We start from the raw sequence: 27,929 nt of genomic DNA on the forward strand, positions 1-27,929 counted from the left end.
GCTAAATTAAAAAAAAATCCTCCCCCCCCCCGTAGTCTATTTTATCACTACTAGCATCTCATCGCTTCTTTCTAAAGGGTGTGATGAATGAAACTTTTCCACTAGTCGTCTCCTAAATCTTGAAAGGAAGAAGCCGAGACCAACAATTCCAAAGAGTACTGGAGATGAAGAACATAAAAGCATTAGAAACCTAGTAGGATTTTCTACTAACATTTATCTTATTACTATGGATTCCAGGACACCACATCACTTGGAAAACACGATTATTTGTCCTTAATTATACTACTTTTTAAATAGGTTTTTGGACGAAGCTTCAAGCATTAATTCCTAAACCTTTGCCCTTTCATATCATATCAAGATAATATCTTCTTTCATTAACATGGTTGGTGTACTATCCCCTTTTCAAAATAATAAATCTTTTCTTGTGTTCCAAAATCAGTGATCCAATTACAACATTCTGTCAAAATTTGAAGGCTCTGTACTATATGTAGTTCATCTCCACCATAATGCTCCACATGAGGTGATCTCAATAGGATTAACATGGGCCTGTCTAATAAACACCTTGTTATGGTGATTGATTCTAAGGTTTAGTCATGTCACATCACTTGCATATATGGCATCTCTCCTTGTAGGTTTTGTGGATATTTTGCATTAAGATTGGACAATGCTCAAAGCCTAAGGTATCGATATATTGAGTGGATTCAGCTGTCTATTTTGCTACTAAATCACAAGTCTATCATATAACCCTAATAGAGTCCTTAATTCAAGCACTATATCATACATTCTATCTTCTGGAATTCACCTTTTCATCCTAAGTACTTCAGTTGTTATACATGTTTATTGAAATAGTTGATAATTGCTAAATTCGATTATAACAACTAAACCTAATATAATCTTGAGCTCAACCACAATAATATGCTAGTTGCTCTTTCTAGAATATCTACGAAAAAATCATTTAGTAATTTTTAGGGTTAAATATATTTTAGCACTATATACTTATACCAAAAATTACTTTATTTTTTTATACTTTTAAAAAGTCTTAAACCAGTCCATATACTTTAATTAAAGTGAGACCTTAAACTTAATTGAACAATGCTAAAATGATCAAAATATCACATCGTGTTTATAAATAAGACATTCATATTTTTAAGATAATGTTATTAAATGACCAAAGTAGCTATGGTGCTCAGTTAAATTTAACAGAAAAAATTAACGGTTTCACCTTAGTCATAAGTATAGAGTTTTGAGACTTTTTAAAGTATAAGGAGATAAAATAACTTTGGGCATAAGTACAGGGTAGTGAAATAACTTTAACGCTATTTTTTATACCCATAAATTTCTCATGTTAAAGATAATACTATCCAAGTTAAGATGCAATGGCCTTATCACATGTGTCCTAGAGAAGTATCACATGTTTAAGAGATATTTCTGATTTTCTAGAACTAGATCAAACTATATCTAATGGAAAGTGATGCATAACCAAAAGAGGTCTAACAGGTTAAGAATAATAAAAATCTAGGTAAGTACTTCTTATGAATCATTGGAAATAGACAGAAGAGTGATGCCATTTCTTTATTTACTTCCAAAAAGATGATAAATCCTACAATTATGAGCTAAAGGATCATATAAAGCGGATTGACTCGGTGGGAAGTATTGATATATTTGGAATGTAAACAAACACATTAAGTATTGATTCGACGGGAAGTATTGATAATCTAGGTAAGGATTATATGTCTATTCTTATTAATTTGATTTACTAACAGTCGTCAATACAGAGACAAAAACTATGCTGAATCATATATGTATGTACTGAATATTCTTTCTATCGAGTTTGTGTTATATACATGCCAATTTATAAGTTATAACCAGCATTGATAATGTTAATTGCTCTCCTGCAGTTGGAAAAGAAACAGTAATATTGAATATCTTCATATATAACAGACAATGCGTATATTAGTTTCAGGTGGATGGCCTTTGTTTACTGGTTGTAGAAATTAATGATAAATTCTGAGCTAATAAACTCACATACTATAATCAATAGAAGGTAAGAGTCCAGTAACTTTAAATTGAGACAAAATGATGAGTAGAATGCTTCAAACCCCAGGATGTTCTCACACAAGAAGACCTGGCATTCATCATATGGAGGTCATTTTTTTTTATCCCCTCTAATATCCTGGTTATTTGATGAAATTTTTGTATCTAACCTCATCATTTATAATATACCATCCTTATCAGATAGTTCCTACATTGGTTTTAGTTATTCATTGAAGTTAATTACTGTTACATGAACTACATATATCGGATAATGATCAAGTAAATTGAGTTAGGCTAACTTCATTAGACCATGAGAGGAGGAGAACCTTTATTATTAAACGGCACCAATGAGAAATGATGCATAGATCTAGAATTGATATATATATACAGGTGATGCATCTTGGCCTTACTAACTGATAAGTTATTCAAATCGCATGATCTATGTTTCTCACTATCAATCAACTGGTAAGAAACAACCATAATTCTTCTAGTGATCTAATGAAGAAGATAAAAATAGTACAATGAGAAAAGAAGATTGCTAAATAGCACTACCTGTGTTCACTTGAACTGAACTGGATGAGGCTTTGTCTTGGTTAACTTATCCGAAAACAAGTATCATTAATTCTAGCTAGTAATTAAAACAATAATAATAAAGAAGAGGAAGAGAGAAAGATACAGAAGTAGATGGCAGAACCTGAGATGTCTGAGAGTGAGTGTTGTCGAGAAAGTGATATTGGCGCGGCTCAATCAGATATTGGTTTACAATCGTATGTAAAGCCCGTCATCAGATTGAACCTCACCAATATCGCTTGCTACACGCGTACTCCGAGAGATATTATCCATTATATACCAAAGATTTATTACCTCATGAAACACCTCAAAAACCTCCCGGGAGATATGAACATAGATATATAGGTATTCCTTTTCCGTTTCTTTGTTTCCCATCCACTTCGTGGCTAGCTTGAGACCAGTTTCTAAGACATCATGATAGTGTGGCCGATGTATCCTAATTAGTTGATGCCACATTTGGGTAGCAAAGGAAGCAAGGGATAGCAATAAAAACTTAGAAATAATCTCATGGAAACTAAGAAGAAGAAGAAGAAGAAGAAGAAGAAGAAGAAGAAGAAGAAGAAGAAGAAGAGAGAAAAGTTAAGGTGAAGTGGCTTGAAAGGAGGAGGAGGGAGAGGGGGTATAAAAGAGGTAGAAGGAGGTGCCTCGGGATATTAAGGGCATGGGAATAGGATAGTGAGGGGAATGATGAAGTGGGTGCATGGTAGTAGAGCTAGCCAAAACCTAACTAATAATAATAATAGTAAGAAATAATTATACTTACACCTCTGAATTATTTATTATTTTTCAAATACCTCCTTTTAAAAATAAAAAAAAAGGTTAAACACATAGACCCCCTTAAACCTATTAAAAATATCTCAAGCTACCCCCATAAGAAGATAAGAGTACTCAAATATAAGTAAACATATCATATATTCATAAGATAATGAAAGCTTAATAGAACAGGTTCAAAATAGGTGAACCTTTCAATAATACATATTACTACATTTAATATATATAATAATAATAAGAAGGTAAGTCTAAGTCTAACATAATTAATGTGGGTTTGGTTAGTGTTGTATGTAAACATTGGGAGCAGGAGCGCAGAATGTGTGTGTATAGGTGTGCGCGCGCTCGCGCTCGCCTAGAAAGAATATTTATTATCTGATACGTCAAATTAAAGACTCTCCCTCTCTATCTAATTCTAATATGGACCAACCACAAAGCGCGGACAACGGCGTTAAAGTGGTTCTGCCATGACACCACAAACGGGGACAAGCTTATTTCCTTCTCCTCCTTTCTCTTTTAGCATCACAAACAACTACTACTTCATCAGTTCATCTCTCTCTCTCTCTCTCTCTCTCTCTCTAGATATATATATATATATATATAGAAGAAGTTGACATAATAATTAAGGAGATCGATCTGAGAGAGGGGATACGTGGCAGTTGGGTGGATTGGGGGGGGTGGTGTGGTTTGCTGTGGTGGGCCACGCAGGTGATCAGTTGCGTTTCACAAATTAGGTGAGAGAAGGTCATGATAAGAGAAGTGGGTAGCTCTTGTGGCGTGCCCACTAAATTGTAGCCAGATTCCCACGCCTTAATTCATCATCTTTAGTACTTCTCCTCCTCTCTCTCTCTCTCTCTCTCATCAGATCCTAGGACCATAGGTTTCTCTCTCTTCTCAACTCTTAATTCTTTTCTTTCGCAACACAATTACACATTAAAATTATATCTTATACCACGTACTAACTCAACTACTAATTTATTAATATCTATCTAATATTTATAACTCCGTGAACCACAATAGAAATTAAAATCGAGCTGACCTACATAAGTAAAAGCTATAATTTTCTCTTTTAATCCAATCTGATAACTCGACACGAACATAAATTTTTTTTAAATTTTATATAATCAGATTAGGATCGTAAACAGATTAATCTGTCTAACCCGATTATTAATAATCGATCATGTTTGTGTTTATTATCTCAACCCACTAATATATTTATGATATAATAATCCGATTATGATCCGAATAACATATATAATAATTTAGAGGTGGTGTGTCAGCTCGTTGGTACTTAAAATTGTTCTATTTCTATGTCATGGGAAGAAGTTAATAAAAGATGATCCATGTATAAAGTAAAATAAGGTGGGGGGTGGACAAAGAAACATCCATGTTTTGCTCTCACCAACATACTTTCCCCTCATCGCACGTCCAACTTTTTCCTTTCCTTGGATATTCCCCACCCCCATGCACATGCTTATATTATTACATATTTTTTGTATGCATGTTAACGACGTGCTTTCCAATCTACTAAGTGACGAAACTTTGACTCTTACATCAACTTTCACTTAGTTCTTCAATAGAATATTTAAAGTAATTGGGATAAGAAAATTTTAGCATATTTATATTTCCTCATAGTTGACAAGATGGGCTCACTATCCCCTTCCCGCACGATAGCTATAACTATATTTATAAGGTCTTACTCGCTCGAACTCATTGTGTACTGCTTTCTATGATCAGTTTCTAATCTCGGTGACCTTTGAAGTTGATGCTTTCGACTCAATACCCTCGAGATGAAATCCTCCGAGATCTAAAGTGGTTGACATGTATAAAAATTTATTCTTCACTTTCAAGATCTAAAGCGGTAATCTCTAAGCCTCGAAGTGCATTTGAATGCCTAACTAAAAAGTGTAATTTTCTTTTATCTCTACTCCCAAAGATTTGTCTACATATATATATATATATATGTTATTAGAATATTTTGAAATACATTGCCAACTACATTAAACCCTTACAATATAAAATATAAAAACATTCATTCTGGAACATCATAAGATTTAATGAGTTCAGATTCTATCACTCATTTGCCCGTCTAAAACATAAAACCTCTAACTCATTTTAGTATACTTTTAGAGCCTATCAAAATGTCTTAGTTTGGAAGCGAGGGACCACTGACCATCCGGCTTCGTCGAAGCTTCAAGAGATTATAGTACCATGCATGCATAGAACCACTTCCCCATTAAAATGATTTTGTCGGATTTACTCAACTATAACACCTTTTAGTAAAGAGGAGCACTTCTTCAAGATGTTTGGTTGTCTTGAGTAGTTGAAGTTGTGTCTCTTTTTAGATCAGTGCGTTCTTCTTCGTGGAGTGGGGATGAGTGTGTATGTTAGCCAAAACAATACAAATTAAAGCTCTCTCTCTCTCTCTCTCTCATATGCATGAATGACAAAAAGATAAGTGGTTGAGGTTTTAGAATGGTTTACCTTTCAATCATGCATGGCACTTGGGAAGACAGAGAAAGACAGCTCCAATATACCAAGGAGAAGTGGCTGTCCAAATGGGTCATCACTCGTAAATTAATTCTCACAATTAATCGAAATCTATTTGAAGATTGGGGATGACTGCATACTTTGTTCAGTTCCTGACGGTCAAATCTTGTTCTCAAGCTCAGCAAAGAGTCTCGGCTGCCTTTGGATAGGATTAAGTATAACTTTATTCTAATATAGTGAGGGTTATATTGGTTTAATATCAAACAATAGTTTATCTCAAAATTAATTTACTAATAACCTACTTCTCACTCTTCTCCTCTTCTATCTAATATTTTACATTTATCATTAAAATCTAATCATTATTTTATCTTTGAAAAGACATCATTTTGACTAGCTATTATCTTTTTAATCTTTCTACCATCTCTTTCATTTCTTTCATTTCTCCACTCTCGTCAACCACCCACTATAAAGGGTATTTTTGGACATTTGCTTATCTTTTTCTTAAATTTATTATAAAAATATATATTGAGTTACATCTAAACACAATATTAGTTTATTTAAGTTTAAAAAATAAGTATAGCTAAACAAATTTAGAATTTATACCACATTCTCGGTATAAAGAATTAGTTCGCTTAATTATTAGTGCCAAACTTGAAGACTTCTTCAATCTTCCACATGAAACTTAGGAATATTTTATTAGAACAGTGAAATTTTGATAGGGTCTTAGATAAACTAATACTACTGGGATCCAAACCCGAAGTTTTAATACCAGTCTCTTTAATTATTTAAGCACGATCTATCTGCGAGTAGATCCATTTGTATTGTAAATACCAATACATAATATATTGAGTAAAGAAAATAGAAAGAGAATTCTAGACAAGATATAATCCAATGTTTATATATATATATATATATATATATATATATATATATATTTATATATATATATATATATATATATATATATATATACTAGCTTTGAATTCAATTGTGGAACCCAAAGACCAATTTACGACAAACTATTAGCTCTAGAGACCACATGTCAATCAAAACTTATTCTCCATATTTTTGTATGACCTAGTAGACCACCCCTGAAGGTTTAGATCTTTGTGAGGGATGTTTTTTTGTTTGATTTTGCTTTGAGAGTGAAATCTTTTGGAGGGGTTTTGTGCATAGGATTATGTATCTTGTACTCTTTATTTGTTACAACACAATTCTGCCTCAAGAAAGTACATTAGTAAATTGATTAACTATCACATTGTTATTTAATAAAACATCAATATGTACTATTTGTCTATTATTTATATGATTGATTTAAACTAGTATGCTCAAAGTAGGCAAAATTAGAGGCCAATGGGTTGTTATTGTTTGGGTTTTAATTTGCAGTATCAAGTTTCATATTTCTAGACAAGTGAGGTTTCAGGTAATCTTTGATTTTATGACAAAAGCCAATGGAGTATGATTCTGCTTGTCTTAGGTTTCAAGATGAAGCTGATCAAAACATGCCAATATTTGATAGTATATAGTTTTAGCTATAATCTAATGACTAGTTGTTTTAAATTAGCTAAACTTCTCAGCCAACAGAACAAGATGACTATCCAAAAATGAAGATGTCCAGATTACAAGCTTATTAGAATACATATGTGGAACCACTTCATCATGATAAAAATCTTAGAAATTCCGAAAATAAACCGTCGATAAAGAGAACAATGTACAACTCATTGGTGAGTTTAATTCGCTCAATGTGGGAGTTGCAATTTCTCTGCAATAAAATACTTACAGGTTTCAATAGGGAATGTCTCCTTCTGGCATATCCCAGTTGTCATCTAGGTCATCACTAGCCCTCTTAGGAGCTTCACCATCTGTTGTTGATGAAGGTGAGAATCTTGGCCCTGACGAAGACCATCTGCAATGAAAGTTAACAATGCATTGGTAGTTTTGCATTCCTAAGATGTTGGACAGCATAATTTACTACAATTTATAGAATAGTGGAACAGGACCTGCTTGTTTCAGCAGCAGGTGCAAGAATTACTGGCAAGCATGCTTAAACTGCTTAAGCTCTAGATTGAAGAAAGCATAATGCCAATGAATATACATAGATATGGAAGATAATTCAGTGTGTCCTACTGGTACAGAGTCTGCTTAGATATTCTCTAGTAAAAGTAGCAGCAGATATGCTGAGTTAATAATAAAGAGATTGATGATTTAGCACAAGCAGTAATTGCAAGTTTAGACAGATCAGCTGAAAATAAAGATGTACATCGATAGAGATGTAGATACCTGATAAGGGGTTAACTTATGTAGCAAATAGATAACTTGGTTGTTACTAGTAAAATGTCAAGTGATATCAAAACAAATGACCCAACTTATTAATGCTCAGCACATACTAGGTTGTTAACTATCCTCGAAACCATGACATCTTCAATGCACATAAATTTGCCAAGACAACTAGTAAATTGATGCACTGCCTATAAGCAGTTTAATAGAAGATCCCTGGGTTATATTAAATATAATCTGTCAATATAAAAATTGGATCAGATCCGAGAAGGCACATTGCATTATGCATGGAAAACCTAGATCAACGGCCATGTAAATGCAGAACGCCTGTTTCCTTCCAACTAATTCATACAAAATGTAGAGATAAATTAACTGCAAAAAAGCATCATTTTCATTTTGATTGAATGACTACAGCATTCTATGCATGGACGTCCTCACATGATTTATTTTTTTCCTTTTCTTTTTTCTAGTTAGAATGCAAAGAAGCTATCCTTTTCAGGAAATAAGTCAATTTCTAGTAATTGATGCTTGTTGATCTGGTATTTTTATCTTTCTTTATTGTGAGTGTGAAGCTCTGGTGGAGCAGCTCCCTCTTATTTATATCACTGCCACATCTTTTTAAATAAAGACTCAATAACAGGAATGGGTCCTTTAGATTGGCTGAATATTATGAGTATTCAGGTTGTCCTCCAAAATTCAACAACAGCCATGTATTAGAATTTGTTTAGACTTTAAAAGAATCTCTTAAGTAAACTTTAGATTTTATGCATGTCTCTGGATCTAGAAAATTCAACATAGTTCATCACTGAAGATTCACTTATAGAATTTTGGCCATAATTTTAAGTAAGAAACCATACAAAATTCCATTTGCATACTGAGCAGGAAAGGAAACAAATGAATATTTATTTGCAAATATATGACAGATAGCCTCCTTGATCCATCCCAAAAAGAGGACATCTGATTGCCTGACAATCATGCAACTTAATAAGTACTAATTGCTTTGTGGTAATGATGGTGGAGATTGGAGAGGACAATGAGAACCAAATAATGTCCTACTTATATCTTTGGAAAGTCTTCGATTAAATATTAGAGTTAACCTTGATGCCCCTTAATGGAACAAGATTGAGTATATGCCTCAGCTAATAGATGACTGAGCACTTGAAATGAAGATAGAGAACTGAATTGATTTGTCTTTGGGTCAAAACTCAGTGAACCTTTTGACCAGGTTAGCTACTTGAGCTGATTTGGTTGAACACAATGGATATAATCAACTTGTAATTTGATGAAGATTTGTTTGTCCAATGGATAATGGAAAAATTATTCGTCTCCCTTCCAGACAAATAACATAAATTTACCAGCTCTACTAGTTTATCCTAATATGAAATGTTATACCAAAAGTTGCAAAGAAAACAAAGAAGAAAAAAAAATTATAACAAAACAGACAGGATTAACAATATATATATATATATATAGACCGAATCGGGGCAAATCACCTCTATCCTCTCACTTCCACATAAATACATTACGAAATCCATTCTACAGTTCAACAAAATTCAATCTTTTATAAATGTACACTAACAAAAACAAATGATGGGCAATGGGGAAAAAGGACCAAATTGGAGCAAAATCTTACCTCCTCCGGTTCCTGCGCCCGGCCTCGCGGACTTTCCTCTTGTGTTCCTCCTGCTTGTTCTCGAAGAACCTCCTGCGCTTACACTCCTGGATCACGCCGGCCTTCGACACCTCGCGCCGGAACCGCCTCAGGAGCGCCTCCTCGGACTCGTCGTCGTCAACAAGGATCTGGACGTTATAACCCGATTTGTAGAAGAGCACGTTTGCGTGGCGAAGGGCGGGGTCGACTGAGGCGGCGGAGAGGGAGGTAGAGGAGGAGGAGGAGGAGGAGAGGCAAGAGGGGACGGGTAGGTGGGAGAGACGAGAAGGGCGTAGGGAGGGTAAAGGAGGGGGCTTGGCGAAGGGGAGGTGGAGGTGGAGGAGATTGGAGGATGTGGCCATGGCTTCCGATGATGGAGATAGAAGATTAGAGCTTATCCTCTCAGATTGAGGAGGGAAATTAGAAGGTGAATATATCCATACATAAATGAATAAATTTATATATATATATATATATATATATATAATCTTCCTAACAGATAATTAATTATTAAAGTTAATAAACGTATATAAATGACTAAAAAAAATTCTCAATTTTTTTATAGGAAAATATCATAATCTATTTTCGAAGAAAAGTTAGGAATTTTTTCAGGCTTAGTGCTAGACTTATGGCATCTTAAGTTGCATCAAATGCTTGGATGTTAGGTGACTGAATTTAATCATCAAAGATAAAGAAATTTTAACACTTGCATGACTTGACACAAGGGAAAGATGCATTGATGCTCCAATGTGGATCGATGCAATCCAAAACTAGCAGTAAAGTAACGAATCACAATCCTGGTGCTATTCGATTCCATTGGATCCAGACCGATACCAGCGACCAAACAACAGATACATGCATTCTGAATCATGGATATAAGTAGAGTTAGATAGGTATCTTCTTCGTGACCAAGGAAGTCATAGGTTCAATTCTAACCCTAAATAATTTTATGAAGAAATTATTTGGAGGTTGGTAGTTTGATGAATTAGCTCGATTCGATTGATGACTCAACAGTATGGTTAGCTTGGAGGAACAACTCGGCAACGCAACGGCTTGAAGTAGATCTCAGCGGCATTTAGTTCGGAGTAATTGTTCGGCGACACATATAACTTAAAGCCTATACTAGACAGTTAAAAGCTCGGTGAGGCCTAAGTTCTTTGTCCAGCCCATATCTAATCTTCGGACCGATGAATGATCAAAAGTAATAATAATAATAATAATAATAATAATAATAATAATGGATATAAATATGGTATTCCTCTCAATTAAGCACAAAAAAAAAAAATCTGAAACTGTCTACGAGCTGCATAAGTGTGTTCCACACTTATCTTATCTACATTGTCGATGAAGCGTAACTGATGTTGAATGGAGCTATCTCAAAAATGAGTTGCAGGGCTGATAAGTGAAGCATTAGATAGTACAACAATGTGATGAATCAGAGGTAATATGATTCTCCACGAGTTCCTGACACAAATCTTTGTATGTTGTGATGGGCAACCACTTTGAATGCCATCAGTGATTCAGAGAATGCAACCATAATCAGTTCTAGACGAAGGAAAAAAAAAGCAATAAAAGCTTCACAAAATGCTCCATGAAAACCCATCTTGTAATTAATTAAAGCATCCATAAGTGTGGAGAAACTTCATTTCTGGAGTAGCCTTTTCAGAAGAGAAGAATATTGTCAAGATTCTTCCCAAGCTATCAATTGCTTCATCAAACGCTTCTTCACTATTATTATGGTGTTGCTCGAGCTATTCTCTGATGGAGAGTTCTTGCTTCTCTTTGTGCTACTGCGTACATTCCTCTAACATGAATCATCCATAACTGCTCAAGAAATAACATTGGATGCAGTTGACCTTGGAAGTGAAAAGTTAAAAGGCAAAGCAAATGCAAATTCGTTAATTTTAACAATGATTAAAACAAAAGATTACTTATGCAAGGTTGTGGTTATATGTAATGCGAGAAACATTAGGTATAATAAAGAGAAACAGCATCTCTGACCTAGAGAAGTACAAACTGACATGAAGTCCAACAAGGTTGACGACATTTCAGAGAACGGGTGTCCAAGGATATATACGACATGTAATATGGAGTGAGCATCTTGTTAATTTACAACAAAAAATGTCACTTTCTGACTTGAATTAAGAAGGTAACACAGCTCAACATTACGGAACAGCCAAAATAGTATCCATCTGCCACAGATACTTCCACTGTTTACATCAGAAGCTCAAGCTAATCAAGAAGCTACACCCAATTAGGTAGTGAGGAAATGTATCATCTCACAACAAAATATAGCACCAAAACCAAGTTTATCTAACAAAACAACATCTATACCTAAGTATGAGCAAAATTTACAAAAGTAATATCCCAGCAACTATCCAAAACATCTGGATCAAAGTCATCAAATCAAATAGCAAGTAAGTCATCCAACGCAATAATCTCTTTTTCCCTTCTATACATAAGAAGTCTGGATTTCTTTTGTTGGTTCTCTCCTTGTATACCTGCCCAAAAAATAAACAAGAAGTTAATTCGATGAAACAACTCATGAAGTTGCTTCAGATGATAGTTCTAAACGTTCTACTATTTTTTCAATCCATACAGACCAAAGATATGCAGCCATCCACACTCTCCACTGTTTCTTATTTACAGGCCCTTAGAGAAGCGGATGTAGTACTTGGCATTCAGTAGCTCCAAGGGCTTGGAAAGGTTAGTTTTGACCTTGGGGAGTTACTATGGACTTCCAAAGTTGCGACCAAGAGGTGCACTTGGAAGGGCAGCGATTGGATACAGACGCAACCTTGCATCTGTTGATCGGATTACCCGAGGCGAGGTGTAGCGGCGACTTGATCTAGCTTCATTGTTGCAGAAATTCAGTGAGGTGTTCAAGGAGCCAAAAGGATTCCCAACGGCAAGATCTCACAAACATTGTATTGAGATAGTGCCCCTTACGGGTCAAAGGAACATGCGGCCATATCATTACCCACATGTTCAAGAGGAAGATATCACTAGATTAGTTGTTGAGATGATAGATAATGGAATTATTCGACTAAGTCATAGTGTCTACTCATCGCCTGTGCTACTAGTATGCAAGAAGAACAAAACATTGAACTTTTGTATTGATTGTCATGCACTAAATGTTATTACCATCAAAAACCGATACCCTATTCTAGTCATGGAGGAGTTGCTGGATCAGCTAGCGAGAATGACGTACCTCCAAATTGGACTTAAGGGCTAGATATCATCAGATCCAATAGGTAGTATAAGATTTTGGTGATGTTATTCGGCCTCACCAACACACTGGAACCTTCCAGGGACTCATGAATGACATCTTCAGACCCTCTTACATCGGTATGTGTTTGTCTTCTTTCGTAACATTTTGGTGCAACGTGAGAGGACCACTTGAAGCACTATAGGGAGGTGTTATTGCTACTCCACTGAAACCACCTATATGTGAAAATATCAAAGCATCTCTAGAGTCAACAAAGAGTGGATTATTTAGGCTATATTTCAGCAACAAGTGTTGAGGCACACCCAGAAAAAATAGCTAATATTGTGAGATGGTCATTATTGACGAACTCAAAGGACCTATGCAGCTTTCCTGGGCTTACGGGCTATTATTGTCGGTTCATTAAAGGCTATGGAAAGCTTGCTGCCCCGTTAGTGGCCTTATTGAAAAGGGTGAATTGAAGTGGATGGACAAGGCACGAGGTATTTGAGAAGTAGAAGGCAACTACTACATCCGCTCCTATTTTGGTGCTCCTCAATTTTGAACAACTTTTGTGGAGTGTGATGCACTAGGAACCAGCATTGGACCCGTGCTTATGCAAGAAGATTGACCTATAGCCTATATCAGTAAGGCTCTCTCACTTAGATCTCGGCAGTTATTCACTTGTGATTGAGAGATGTTAGCGATCACCCATGCCGTCAAGAAGCGACGTCCTTATCTTATCGGGCTTCGCTTCACTATTCGCACCAATCAGCATAATTTACCTTACTTATTAGGGCAGTGAATACATACACTAGCACAACAAAATTGGGTATCCAAGTAGTATAATAAGATGGTGTACAAGGGAACGAAGAGCTAGGCCACAGATGCATTATCGCAAGTTCGCAACAACCTAATCTAGCCGAGTTAGCCGCTTACTCAAACGAGCTAAATTCAGGGGGGACTAAACTACTTGAGTTCAATCCAAAGGAGCTTGAAGCCTTATCTTGAGGTCAAGGTGGATAGAAGTGTGTTGGAATGATACGGTCCAGATTTAATCGGAGTCCAAATTAGTCCGAGACCACAGGCCAACCGAGATGGCCAAGCCCTTATTAATTCGCATAAGTTAGTCCAACTCTAGTTCAATCTATAACCAAGTGATCTCTTAATTTAGTTGAGTCCTAGTCGAGCCGGCTAGGCTAGTCGAGTTAGCCTCCAATATGTCATAAAATGTGGAGAGCAACTCAGATTTATGTTATGCTTGATTATTAAACATATCTTCTTCCTCTTTCTCCTTTGTCTCTAGCTTCTCTCCCCGGCCTTCTTTGCCCTAGTCATTCCTATCCTCACACGGCTTTCATCCTTAAACACCAGTGAGTCCACCCCACTTGCAATCACCGCCTACACCGCACCATCTATTTGACTGAGCCACCCTGTCTCCACTTAGCCCCATCTTATCACCACCATCTTTCACCGCCAGCCACCACCTTGATTGAGAACCTTACATCAGCCACAAGCCACAGCCCTCATTGCCTTGTCCTAGCCATGTCCATCCCTCAAGCTATTGCCAACCCACCTTCGATCTACAGCCGTGTTCATACACCAGCAGCCCTCATCCTTGCTCCAAACACTATTGAAATCCTAACTAGGGTTCCCCACATCCAAGTCAACTAACTCCCACCCTTTGATTCACCCCAACTGCACCAAGAAGCACCCAAGTCCAAACCAGGCTCAAGCCAACCCGTTAAGCACGCCCATACGCTAGCTCAAGGCTTCCACGTGTCTAAGTCGTGTTCATGTCAATAACCCAGCAAAACCTCAATCATTCTCTTGCTAAGACCCTAACCCATGTCCTGGTCAAATATTAGGCTCGAACTCCTCACATGCTCATGCAAGCCAAAAGCCCCAACTGATCCAGCCAAACAACGGGTTCGGAGCTTTCTCACTTTTGACCCTCTTTTTCACATAATTCTCGAGCCCTCTCAAATTTTCACTTTTCCTAAGGTCTAGACTATCCAACAAACCCAATCCTAAGCCTAGATTCACTCTCTACTACCCGAGACACTCAAAAGCCCCAGCCAACGAGACCCATTCTACAAGCTAATTCGGGGAGCATAAGGCCGAGCTTACTTTTTTTTTTTTTTTTGGCTAGTTTCGAGCAATCCCTGATCTAAGTGATAAAACCTTAACCCTAGGGTTATATCAGTTTGACATTTTCTTTTGTCAAAAGTTATAGTAGTTATTCCCTAGTCAATGCCTTCTGACTAGATTATCTCTTGTTAATTCTACTATTAGAAACAAACCAAATGAAAGCCTTAATGTTTAAAGAAATTCCCATCTTCCACAACCCAGGAACCACTTGAGATATACGACCTCTATTATTTAGAAATCTCTATAGGGATCTCACAATGAAAATATGAGTATCAAATTTCCATCATATAGTATATTTTATCCCCTTAATTGGCGAAACTTCATATCTAAGAGCTATACAAGTAAATTTTCATCCTGCAAAGCAGAATCAAGCATTTTTCTATATTTTAAATTTTAATTCCTATTTGGACCATTCCAAACTTCTAACACCAAGACATTTTCATCCCAGGTTATTCCAAAATATTTAGAAAACACAGTAGCCAATAAGCATTCACCCACCCAAATATATTTCCAGAATTTGATACTAAGCTCATCTCCAATACTTCTAAGAGTTTCAGCTTTAAAGGGAGCTCTTGTATGTATTACTCCTCTCCAAAAGGGCGACACCCTATTAGATGCCAGTAAATTGAACTCATTCATTTTTAGTCACCTATAATAACACTGACAGATTATATCAGCCAAACATGATTCTCTCCAACCAGTAACTTCCACCACCACTTCGCTATGAGAGCAATATTCATTTCTTTCATACTAATGACACCTAACCCTCAAACTCTTTTCTCATATAAACTCATTTGCAATTAAATTGGTGATATTCAGCAGCCTTTTTCACTAGTACCCTTCCATAAAAATCTGTTTATTAGTTGATCAATCCTCTTTGTAACCCACATGGAAATACTGAAGAATGACGAGTAGTACAATGGAATGGAGCTGAGTACCACATTACCAAGGCCAGTCTGCCTCTCAATGATAAAAGTTTTTTCTCCACCTGGCAACCTTTTTTCAATTTTCTCTATGATAGGTAACCAGTCTTGTTTTCTGAGCGATTGATTATGAAGTGGTAAACCCAAGTATTTCACTGGCAATTGCTTAATCCTGCAATTAAGCAGAGAGACAAATTTCTCATCTTCAACCTCAACACTTACGAGATAAACTAGAGAGCTTTTATTGAAATTTATCTTCAACCCTAAAATGCTCCCAAAATAATAAAGGAGGAACTTTAACACTGCCACTTTTTTCACATCAGCTTTGACAAAATCAATATACCATCTACATATTGCAAATTGATTACACTCAAATTAAGAATATCTGAACTTCAACCATTAACCGGGCCATGCTCTTTTGCCAACTGCAACATTCTATTCAGCCTATCAACAGCCAATATAAATAAAAAAGGGGCAAGTGGGTCACCTTGTCTCAAACCCTTCTGACACTTAAAGTAACTTCCCAGCTTCCCATTAATTTTCTGCAATGGAGCTAGAAGACATTGTCCCTTTTATCCAATTAATCTACTTCGCAATAAATCCATTTTTTCCAACAGAATCAAATTAAAATATACAACAGGTCATGGCTAACAACTACCAGAGGGGAAAAATCTATCAAAAGAAATATTATGCATAGAAAATACTACGTTCAATTATTTAACCTCCTAACCACCAGGAGGATGTCAATTGAGTTAGACCCACTCTCTTGCCTCGCTTCCAATTCAGCTAGCACTTATTCTTTTAAGATTCCAAAATTCATTTTGTTTTCAATGTAATCAAATCAAAATAGACAGTAGTTCATGGCTTAACAACTATTAGAGGCAAAAGTGGAAAAAAAAACCACATGAATGTATGTATGCGCACATACACGTGCACACTATCAGATGAAAAATTCTAAATAAACAAAATTATGTTAAAAACTGTTTGTAACATTACATCCACAGTCCAGATAAGCTCATGCATGCACAGCCATGAAAGATTAGATAGCCTTAAAAATAAAATGACTGTAGAAGACACAATTTTCAATAGGATGAAACTGGCAACTGAAAAGAAGCCTCAAGCACATGAGCGATATCTCTTGCAAATCTATACTGGTGATCATGTGACGAAGCATCTCTTAGTTCTCTTACCACTAGTCAATAGCCAGGATATATGTAAAACAACTCTTATATGAGGCTGTACAAGGTGTTGATGCCAGCTGGCAATGGCATTCTTTGCAGAGAACGGTCTTAGCAGGGTATAGAAATTTCTTTATGAACATAACTAACAATAAAGAAACTAAGGATGTAGTTACCATCCATCTATTGGCACAGAAAGGATTTATTTCATTCCTGTATTTTCCAAGAAAACTAATTACATATTCTTAAGAGATGCTCTATTTCCAGATTCTATACCAGCAAACTTATTGCACATAATATTTAACCTTCTTCAAAATTCTTCATAGTACTAGACTAGTGACTTCTACGTTTGAGAGAACCTGACATTTTAGAAGGTGAAATCTCAAATAAATGGCCATGTCAGAAAGGCAACTCAATTATATGTCATGCATTAGTATTGCATTCAAATCTAATACATTACTAGAGAGGGTCTTCACTAAGAATAACATAATGCGAATATAGAAATGTGATAATGTACTTACCAGCAAATCATCTAATTTTTAAATTCCATCCATACTCTGATCAATGTTCTGTTGCATGGCATCCAGTTGTTCAATTATATATTCCAACTTCTTGCAGCATATCTCATTAGAAATTCTGGCATTATAATCGCACTTCTCAAATGGACGATACTCACAAGCACTTTTGATTTCTTCACGTAAGGTTGTCTGTATCTCCTGTTACAGTTCCACTGATTCTCAAATCACATCATAAAATTGTGATTTATTTACAAGTATTAAGATGAAAGAAACGTTAACAGTAATTACCAAATAGTCAAATATTCAGCAACTTATAAAACAGGAAAAGACAAATGCACTCATTCTTACAAATTAAGCAAAAGGTAACCTTTTGAAGCAAATATCCATCATACATGTATGTGATGAGGCTACATCATTAGCCACCCCAAAAGAGAATCAAATAAAAACCTCATATAAAGCAACAATAAGTTTCACAATTTGAAATAATTTGTGATTGCAAAGTTAATTCAATCAGAACCAACCAACATTACATAGGTAGCTCTTTGGGTTTAGCAATAAAAGAGGGTAGACCTTGCCCTTCTTTTAAAGAGAGAATGGCATAGCTAATAGTAATACTATCATTATCCCAAATAGCAAACCTCTAAATTCTACCTACACATGAAAGGACCTAGATGACAAAGACGATAATATCGTATGGCAATGGTATCTATTAAGATCTGCCTCCATCTTCAAAAGGAAAAACATACAAAACACAAATTTGAGGATGATTTATTGTTAGCACCCTTAAAGTGAAGCGCCCTAGTAAATAGTAATTTTATGATTGAATTATAAAATGACTGATACCTAAGCCGTTCCATGAAAATTTCATATAATCTAAATCCCCAACATCAAAATCACAATCTCCAATCCCGACCCACCAAATCTAATCCTATCTCCACCTCCTAGATTTCCACCAAATTTCCCTTCAGATACCTTCCACAGTTCCACTCGATTCTCGAACATGCCGGCATCGTGAACCTTAAAAGAGGAAAGAAGTGATTTTTTTTTTACCCTGATGGCAAGCATGAACTCGCGGCAGTGGGCGGTGAGGGCATCGGTTCTTGGGCCAGTGGGATTGGCGAGCTCGTCCATGACGGATCCCGCAAGCTCCAGTAGCCTCACTACTCGCTGCAATTAAGAGAGAGATGAAGCCAAAAACGACCAAGAGAAAGGGTTGTATTGAAGAGTTTTACGGTTTAAGGATGTGGAGTTGTGATCGATACCTTCTCAACATGGTGAAGGCGCTGCAGCGAAGTGCTCTGGCTCTGCGGACCCATTCCTGTCACAAGAGAAGAGTGGAGACTGCTTTAAATTCCTGCTTTAGGTCAGGTTATGGGACTGGAAATTTTCTTCAATGTTTCAAAAAGAGCCCGGAGTATGCTGGCAGTCAACCAACCGAATAGGCGTATAGCTCTTGGCATTTTTAATATATATGTATATATATATATATTCATAAATCACAAGCATGATTCACATTTCACAAACAATCATTCAAAAACGCTCCACACTCCACTCTATTTCACAAGTAACGGTTTATTAGTACAAATAAATAAAAGCTAATTAACAATTTAGCAATAATCTACTAACTAGAGGGAGTGAAAAAGCTAAAAGTGACAAGGTTCGTAAGAGAATGGTATGATCGGGGGTGAGAGTGAAAGAGAATAGTGCAAGCGAAACAATGTAAGAGAAGGGGGGGCGGAGGTTGCCATCAGGGTTGAGAGGTGGATGGGAGAGTGACTAAACGAGAATGAAGAAGATTGACTCGTGGGAGATTGAGAGTAAGAGACAGTGGCCGCCGATGTGAGTGATGAGAGTGAGAGAAGAGAAAGCTTATAGAAGAGAGAACCGCTTTGCACCTTGCTCCGCTTGCTATCGCATCACTTATCGTCCACCGTTATGAGAGATTTAGAGCTTGTTTTGGATAATGGAGTTCTTTTTTTTTTAACTCTACCTGACTTGGAAAGCCCACTGAGTCGACTTGCTAAGCCCATGGAGTAAAAAACTGGCTTGCTAAAAACGACTATCGCCTCATATAAATCACTACAGTTTTTATTTAGTGCACTGTAACACAATTTGTTAGACTTATTGCTTAGTCTCATTTTAGATAAATTAAATTTGTTTACAAAAATTGAGTGTTTGTATTTCTTTTTTATCAAATTATCTTTTTCTTTTTTATGCATTATCTCTCTTTGTTCAAATTGATAGGAGCCACACTTCTAATGAAAGAGAAAGAAAACTCTCAAATGTTGTAGTCTTCCTTTCTAACACAAAATTTAAAATTATTTTTTTTCTATATTTAATCTCTCTTTTAATTAGCTTTATTTAGATGCAAAAATATTGTTATCTCTTCTCTCACATATTTACTTACATATTTTAGCTTAAACTAAAATTTTATGGTTTATTTAATTGATTCTTGGTAGACATCAAACATATTTATAACATAAATAGTAGATAAAAACCATGTTATCTCACACAAAATCTTTTATTTATTGATAGCTTATATTTTTCTATTGGCCTATTCAAGGAATATATCATTTCTTTTAAAAATTCTTAAATATTTATTTAAATTAAAATTTTATATAATATATGTATTTTAAGTATAATGCTAAAAGATAAATTATTATGTTTACTTAAGGCCTCTAAAAAGTTTTGAGCCAACTCTAAATATGATGCAAATGATAGATCTCAGTTCAACTTTATGTTTAAAGAAAATTTAGGCCACAATCTATATGTTAAGAGAAGGTTACTTCATCCATTATTTAAGAAATAAACATTATTTTAAAACCTAGGTGTAATAATATATGCCAAATCAATTAATTCAATGTCATTTATAATATTTAAAAAAATATAATAATAAATATGATATTGAAAAGTCTTAAATTATAATTATGTAAAAAAAATTAAAAAGAAAAGAAAATGTCTTGAGTCTTATATAATATTATTGATTATTATAATACCTTATCTTAAATTGAGAAATGCACTATAGGTACAAATATAATAATTTCACAATCCCCTTGAACTTATTTAAATTAGTCTCTAACTAATCTTTTCCCTTTCCTATGGCATCTTTTAAACATGATTTGAATTACTAAACCTAGTTAGTATGCGCTAATTAAGTTTTAAAAAAATGCTACACTAATTCTAAATGTCACTTAAATATATAAATAGCTTAATTGACACATATTAATTTTAATATCAACATGGTATCAAATTGCAAAAGATTAGTGTTGAACTCATGCCCCAAATTTAACTCCTCCTTACTATAAGTGTATTATGAAATTTTTCTAAAAATTTTAGAACATGCAAAGAATATTTTAAGGTGATGAAGCTCATTTTGGGCATTGTATTTAAAAAATATTGATTCTATATTATCCAACCCTTTTAGCTAACAAACTATAATCAATAAAGTAATATAACTATTATTCTTTCACACACAAGTCAACTTTTATTAACTCATGACAAGGTCATGAATTTGAATTAATTTGGCTTATATAGGTTTGACCCATTTTTATATATATATATATATCTTTAATAATTAGTCTCCAACCTATGTATTATGATGGTCATTTTTTTATGTCTCATTAATTTGCGACTTAAAAATATATAAAAAATGAAGAAACAATGATCAACTAAAAATAATTCATAAATATTATTTTAAAAAATAAAGAATTGTATTCAATAGCATTTATAATACTTTTGAAAGACAAAACTATAATTATGATGCTTGAAAAGTTCTAAATAATAATTATATGAAAAGGCAAACAAAATAAAAGAAATAAAAATATTTCGAGTTATTTATAATGTTCTTTATAATTTTATAGATAACTATAATATGTTATATGATATGATTATAAATACATAAGTAACATAACTAACACTCAATATTATACTATTAAAATAATATCTTTTTGACAAAATATTGGTGCCATAAAACTTATACATTTAATTTCAATCTCATACTTGAGTTTATATAGAAATTATAGAAAAAGACACATATATCAAGTTGTAGGTATAATGTGATATAGATTATAGAACTTATTCTAAGTAATATATTTGAAGAAAATTTATCTCGTATTATCCAACCCACTTAGCCTTTGAACTCTAATTAATTATAAAAATATATACTTACTATATTCTTATATGTGTTGCAATTATTATATTTTAACAATCCATAATATAGATATGAGTTTAAATAGATTTAACTTGTTATGCCTCGTTTCACTCAGATATAAATGAGCAATAAGTAATTTATTTATTATCTGATTAGCTTACGGGCTTAAAAATTATTAAAATTAAATAAAAAATATATAGTTTATAGAGCTTTTTTTTTATAGAGCTTTTTTGGTATGGTTAGGTGGTATTCATAAATACTTTTTTAAAAGCTAGCAATAATGGAATATGTGAAAGGTAGTAATTTTTAATGATAATTTTGATATTTTACCAATATATGATAATTATGATATTTCTAAAGTTTTAGATAATAATTATATAAAACTCCAAAAAAAAGGTAAAACATTTTGAGTCCACTATAGCATGTTAATAATATTATTAATAATTAGAATATCTCATTTGACAAGATTATAAATATAATAATTACTTAACTAATATTACTATTTTTACTATTATTGTGATATAATATTGATAACTTTATTTAATATTGATAAATTAATAAAGTTATGAAATTGATATCCTGAGTTTAACTCATCACTACAACGATTATTCTAGAAGGTTACATAATAATTGAGTTGCGACTATGACATGATACAAATAATAGAGTTTATTTTAGATTTTGTGTTTCAAGATGGTTAATATTATATTATTCAACTCGTCTAGTCTATTCACTCTAATAAATAAAAGGTCTATTGTATTCTATTATATAGTACAATTGTTGGGTTATAACAACCCATAAATTAAAGAGGTGATGAGTTTAAAGAATCACCTATGTATTTGACCCATCATTACTCGTTCATTAAAAAGTTAGTATAATTATCTAACAACTTATAAAAAATGCTAGCTTATTTGTCTAATGTATATACAAGTTCAAAACTTAAAATAAATCACCGATTAAAAATAATTTATAAGCAGTTCTTTTAAAACCAACTATAGTGGCTTATGTGAAAGTGTAATCTCTATGACCTTATTTGCTTTGATTTAGGGATCTTTTTTGAACTGATTCAGGGACTTCTGAACTGGTTCAGTAACCAAATATCTTTCTATCTTTTTTATATCTAATTAAGTTTATTTTTAAAAAAATTAAGACTAAGAAATGAGACTAACTAATCGAGTTCGGAGCTTAGCCTCAAACCAAACAATGCCTATAAAGTTTCTTAAAATGAGAAATTTTAGAGGGAAAAAATAGTGGAAAGATTGATTATTTTTATAAAAGGATATGTTTTCCCACTTAATTAGCATAAACTAAAAAGGCGTTAACGGTTACAATTAGTTGAGAAAGATAAGCTTAAATTTTTGGCTTAACCACACCCCATACTTCTCACATTGGATCACCCATAGGCCGTTGTTTTGATTCCTGTCAACTGCTAGACAAGTTCATATCCATCAAGGCTACTTCCTCCGGTGGGGCATAACGCCGAACGTCTATGGCGCATAGCTTCATCCTATGGCTCCATGGCTCCGGTGGCTCCGGCCCCGCCTACGAGCATATCCGACAGTTATTCTCTTCCTCCCCCGAGTTCAATAACACCAAATGGTCCTTTCCCACAGCTCCTTCCTCGCCCGTTACTTGCAAGGGTGCGTTCTCCTTGAATCTTTTTTTGGGCTATATTATTTCTCTCTTCTCCTTTGATAATAAATATGCTTCATGTAATGGCTAATCGTTGGTTGGTACTCGTTGAACTTCTGATTTTGATGGTTTAGGCCAACTAAATCTTCGTACCTTGCGATGGCTATATTTATGATGGTAAAAAATTAATATGCTCTGCTGTTTTCTCTGTCTCTGCCAAATTGATTTTATGAAGATTGTATCAGTTCTTTTAAGTTAAACCCTCTTGTTCTTACTAACAAAGCTTCAATTTAATTCAGTCGTATCACGATGGTAGATCCTATTTCAATGGGAACAATTTACTGTCAATTTGGAAACAACTAAATTTTGCAGACAGAGGAGAAAAAGAACCTCTCATTTTCCAATTAATTATCTATAAATTTAAGAATGCTAATATGTCCAGGTTTTCTTGCAGGTGGTGCTATTATGTCTTCATGGTTTGACATTCCTGAAGTACCTATTACCGCTGTAATTTATTCCCACTGAAGTATATCTCTGTGATTCTATTGGAAAGAACCTGATATGGTTGCATTGGCGCATGGTTTATATTTTTTATTTTTTCTAATCATTAAAATTTGTATCTTATTGAGTCATAATGTCTTTTTTTGTCAAGAATATATGGACACTGTTTTCATTAAACGGATTAACCTTAGAAAGGCATAAAATAAATTCAGACTCTTGTTCTTGTGAGCAACATAAAGTTCTCAAAAATGAACATATGGTTAAAAGTTGAGCAAAATCTCCTCATCTCAAGCATGGGCTGATAGTTTACTAGATTCCTACTTCATCTGCTAATACTTATAGGCATTTATTCCTTTGGCTGTCTTGCTTAGGGACTGTCATGCCAGTGGCACAACCTGTGAAACTGTGAAACTTTGAAAGAGACAGAAGAAAGAGTCCTGTATCTTCAGAAGCAAATATCATATATCAAGAAAAAGGGACAATACAGAATTTGCTCTTAGCTCCAACTTTGCTAGCTAGTTACATTGTATATCTTTTATGAGCCACCTATATACGTTTGTTACTTGTATCCTAACATAATATTGTCCATTAGAAAACCGTGAGAGACGAAAAAGGTGTGCTTGAAGCTGTCCAGAATGTGCATGCTATGATTAATAGGGAAGTAACTGCTGGAACAAGTCCTGATAACATATTTGTTTGTGGGTTTAGCCAAGGAGGTAGACCATCTTGAATTGTATAACTTGTTCAAATTTCACAGATAAATGGGCTTCCTTTACAAATTAGTAGTACTTTGGCAGGTGCCTTAGCAGTAGCAAGTGTTTTGCTTTACCCAAAAACTTTGGGAGGAGGTGTGATCTTCAGCGGTTCAGTTCCTTTAACTACATCAATTGCAGAACAAATTTCACTTGAAGCAAGAAAGGTATTTAACTGAAGCAATTACATGTATGGATTTCTTATCTGGGCATTTGCTTCTTCAGCATGGTTATGATTGCTTGGGAATTATTAGTTGCCATGTAGCTGAACTTCTTCACCCAGTTATAGTAGAAGTGTAAAACTAAACAATATTTGGTCTATCTTAGTATTGCAGGTCTTTATAAAGTCTATATTCCTTAGTACAATTAAATTCACAGCAAGTTTCAAGGCATCCCATCTTTGAGCTATAATCACAAGTTTACATCAGTTCAGACTTTAGGTGGACCAAAACAAATGTACATAGGCATGCACTTGCTTCTGTCTCATTACATTTCCTCCATTCAAAATAGCACTAAGAACTTTAAAAGTATTCCTTCTGAGCAAACTCAGAAAATGATACAATATTAATGACACTATACTAGAGGTTTCATGCCAAATAGTTTGCTGTCACGTACATGAATCAGGTGCTTATGTTGCAATCTTTTGTTGTAACTACATGAATCCTTTTCCACCTTTCAGTTCTATGTAGGTCCAGGTCCTCCATCAACTATTTTGCAATTAAGTCACTTATATAAGAAATTATGAAGTGCAAAATGAGAAGTTTTAAGGTTATTGTTATTATTATTATTGGCAATATTAACTGTCCTGTTAAAAATGTAAAATCTATAGTTGATTGAATGGTTGAGCAATTGAGTTGAAGTTGTTAAGAAATATCCAAATTATGCAAATGAGAAATATGTAAAACAGAATTTTGTTCCCAACTAAGTGAGATTAGGATAGTCTTCCTTTTCTATTTTACTTTTTTTTATTTTTGTATCAGTAGTAGAAATACAAGAAGTGGTACTCTATCAGCTTGAAAATTAGTAGTAGGAAAATTAGAATATTAAATCTGGAAATAAAATAAGGACGAGCCAAGTTTGCCTGCTCCTGTCACATAAATGGTCAATATGGTTAGGTGGTAATTGGCAAGATCTTTATCAAAAGTAAGAAGGTTATAATTTGAGGAAATAGTGAAATACCTTGACCTACAATTAACTGATGGAGATCAAGGGTGAATGTTTTGGATAACAGACCAGTCACAGTGATTGGAAGATTATGCAATGAAGTGCTCAGAATTAACGACAATGGACCTGGATGCTAGATGGCTGGGTTACAAGAAGATCAGGTGGACAGTAAGCATTTTTTCCTAAACAAGCCAAATGAACTAAAAAGTTAAAAAATATACCATTGTGGACATCCAACAGACAACGGAGAACTTTGGTCGAAATAGAATATACCCAAATAGTTGGGGGTTGCAGCTTGTTGTTGTATACTATTGTTGATGCCTTTCTGCTAAGAGTTAAGACCCTTTTGAATTAAATCATACAAAGTATTTTTGCTAAATAGTAGAAACTTAGGGTGTGAAGTTCAATATCATTAAGATGGGGCAAACTGAAACTTTCTCTATAAATATTCTGGCGTCAAACCTTATAATAATATTTCTCTTGACACTTAAGTCAGCAAATGAAACATATTTTATCATAAACTAACACATGAAGAGATAGAATACAACTCACCTTGGAAATTCAAATCAAGAGTGTCATATTTTTACATGTTAACACCTGACATGTTATAAAATAACAAGCTATGCGGACATTTAAAACTTGCGAAATTTCTCTTAAGAAATTGTTAGAGATCAACCGAAGGATTGAATATATAACCTGATGTTAAACCATATCCAAACCTGAAAATGTGTAAGTTGATGTGCCAAGGTAGAAGTGATCTTCTTGGACAAAACTAAGCTCTAAGAATTTAAGTGCAGATGCATCAACTAAATTTTTTTATTTATTATGCTTCAAAACATAGGTTATCCTTGACAAGGGTATTGTTTTGTATAATTTATGTAATAATCTCCCCAAAGCCCACTTCACGTAACGAATATATACTTTTCTTCGATTAGTCTATTAATCAAGTATGAGTTTTGTTTTTAAAAAGTTAGCTAGTAATTATACTCTTAAATGCTCAAGTAGACTGATGGTTTTAATTTATGCAGACACCAATATTATGGTTTCATGGGATGGCTGATGAGACTGTACTATTTGAGGCTGGGCAAGCCGGTTGCAATTTCTTACAGAAAATTGGTATGAGTTGTGAGTTGAAGGTAGTCCCTGCATGATTTCTTTCATTCTAAGTTGGAATGTATACATTAATTTTGATTCCCAAACATTAGCACTTGCAATATAAAGTAGAATATTTTCTGTTAACTAGTAGGATATCTTCTATTTGATTATAATTTCTTGAAAAAAAAAATGTAGGTATATCCCGATCTTGATCATTCATTACTGGACGATGAGTTGCAATATTTCCAGTCATGGATCAAAGTTCGTCTGAAGAGCTCTTAAAGAACTCTGAACACAATGTTTGTTCTCATGAGTCACTATTGTTCATTCAAATAATTATGTTTGTGTAAAACACCTTGATTGTAATGTTAGATTCTCTTATATGTTTCTATACTGACTAGTAATTGTCTTTGATATTGCCCTTTGTTAAAAGAATAACTTTTGTGCTCATGAGAACACAACAGAATGATGAGTCTTTGTTCAAGGCACATGGATGGACCTTGATTGAATTAGAATGGGAGATCTTTTGAATCACAATAACAAATAATAAGTGTGTGAAATGAAAATTTTCCAATTTATAAACATGATGAAACCTTGCATAATCCTAACTTAGTCATTTTCATGTGATATGCTCATAAATAATCTATTCCATGATGATAGGACTAGTGATATCCTATTTGCATACAAGCATCTCTTACTTACTAGGATATTTTGTATATAACACCTTATATTAATTTTTATTTATTGTGAGGGAAAGATAGTGTGTGCGAATTTTGTATTTCTATAATATATTGGTTGTATCCATTGAATGCCCTTTATTTATAGTACTTTTAGGATAAATAGGAAAATAGATGCGCGATCTCAGTGAATTAC

The 27,929-nt window shown here is 34.2% G+C and overlaps 3 protein-coding genes across 4 annotated transcripts; 1 reads left to right on the forward strand and 2 right to left on the reverse strand.

The window, feature by feature from the left end:
- Window positions 1–7,412: 7,412 nt before the first annotated feature.
- Window positions 7,413–10,221, reverse strand: LOC140771401 (small ribosomal subunit protein bS21c-like). Its single transcript, XM_073112927.1, has 2 exons — window positions 9,773–10,221; window positions 7,413–7,768 (listed from the first exon to the last, which is right to left on the reverse strand). Exons 1-2 carry the CDS (start codon window positions 10,150–10,152, stop codon window positions 7,648–7,650), a joined length of 501 nt encoding a protein of 166 aa, XP_072969028.1. The 5' UTR covers window positions 10,153–10,221; the 3' UTR covers window positions 7,413–7,647.
- Window positions 10,222–11,836: 1,615 nt separating this feature from the next.
- LOC140771469 (mediator of RNA polymerase II transcription subunit 11) lies at window positions 11,837–19,213 on the reverse strand. The gene is made up of 4 exons (XM_073113044.1): window positions 19,028–19,213; window positions 18,816–18,932; window positions 17,769–17,963; window positions 11,837–12,291 (listed from the first exon to the last, which is right to left on the reverse strand). The coding sequence occupies exons 1-3, from the start codon at window positions 19,079–19,081 to the stop codon at window positions 17,787–17,789; spliced, it is 348 nt and encodes a 115-aa protein (XP_072969145.1). The 5' UTR covers window positions 19,082–19,213; the 3' UTR covers window positions 11,837–12,291; window positions 17,769–17,786.
- Window positions 19,214–23,299: 4,086 nt separating this feature from the next.
- On the forward strand, window positions 23,300–27,506 carry LOC140771065 (probable carboxylesterase Os04g0669500). Of its 2 annotated transcripts, none has more exons than XM_073112446.1 (6): window positions 23,300–23,552; window positions 23,999–24,051; window positions 24,638–24,761; window positions 24,843–24,964; window positions 26,990–27,077; window positions 27,252–27,506. In XM_073112446.1, the coding sequence occupies exons 1-6, from the start codon at window positions 23,402–23,404 to the stop codon at window positions 27,266–27,268; spliced, it is 555 nt and encodes a 184-aa protein (XP_072968547.1). In that variant the 5' UTR covers window positions 23,300–23,401; the 3' UTR covers window positions 27,269–27,506. The 2 variants fall into 2 exon arrangements, with proteins under 2 accessions (XP_072968547.1, XP_072968545.1); XM_073112444.1 differs by having other exon boundaries at window positions 23,301–23,552; window positions 26,990–27,097.
- Window positions 27,507–27,929: the final 423 nt, after the last annotated feature.

This window comes from Typha angustifolia, chromosome 11, assembly GCF_048772165.1.
Source record: "Typha angustifolia cultivar Huaian chromosome 11, ASM4877216v1, whole genome shotgun sequence".
NCBI classification, from domain to species: Eukaryota; Viridiplantae; Streptophyta; class Magnoliopsida; order Poales; family Typhaceae; genus Typha; species Typha angustifolia.

Excerpts from the sequence above, each read along its gene's own strand:
- LOC140771401 (XM_073112927.1), bottom strand. The coding sequence starts at position 10,152 with ATGGCCACATCCTCCAATCTCCTCCACCTCCACCTCCCCTTCGCCAAG. Across the intron at positions 7,769-9,772 it reads GGGCGCAGGAACCGGAGGAG|ATGGTCTTCGTCAGGGCCAA; the intron begins GTAAGATTTTGC and ends CTTTCATTGCAG.
- LOC140771469 (XM_073113044.1), bottom strand. The coding sequence starts at position 19,081 with ATGGGTCCGCAGAGCCAGAGCACTTCGCTGCAGCGCCTTCACCATGTT. Across the intron at positions 18,933-19,027 it reads GCCTTCACCATGTTGAGAAG|CGAGTAGTGAGGCTACTGGA; the intron begins GTATCGATCACA and ends TCTTAATTGCAG. Across the intron at positions 17,964-18,815 it reads AGTTCATGCTTGCCATCAGG|GAGATACAGACAACCTTACG; the intron begins GTAAAAAAAAAA and ends GAACTGTAACAG.
- LOC140771065 (XM_073112444.1), top strand. The coding sequence starts at position 23,402 with ATGGCGCATAGCTTCATCCTATGGCTCCATGGCTCCGGTGGCTCCGGC. Across the intron at positions 24,052-24,637 it reads CTGAAGTACCTATTACCGCT|AAAACCGTGAGAGACGAAAA; the intron begins GTAATTTATTCC and ends ATTGTCCATTAG. Across the intron at positions 24,965-26,989 it reads TTTCACTTGAAGCAAGAAAG|ACACCAATATTATGGTTTCA; the intron begins GTATTTAACTGA and ends TAATTTATGCAG.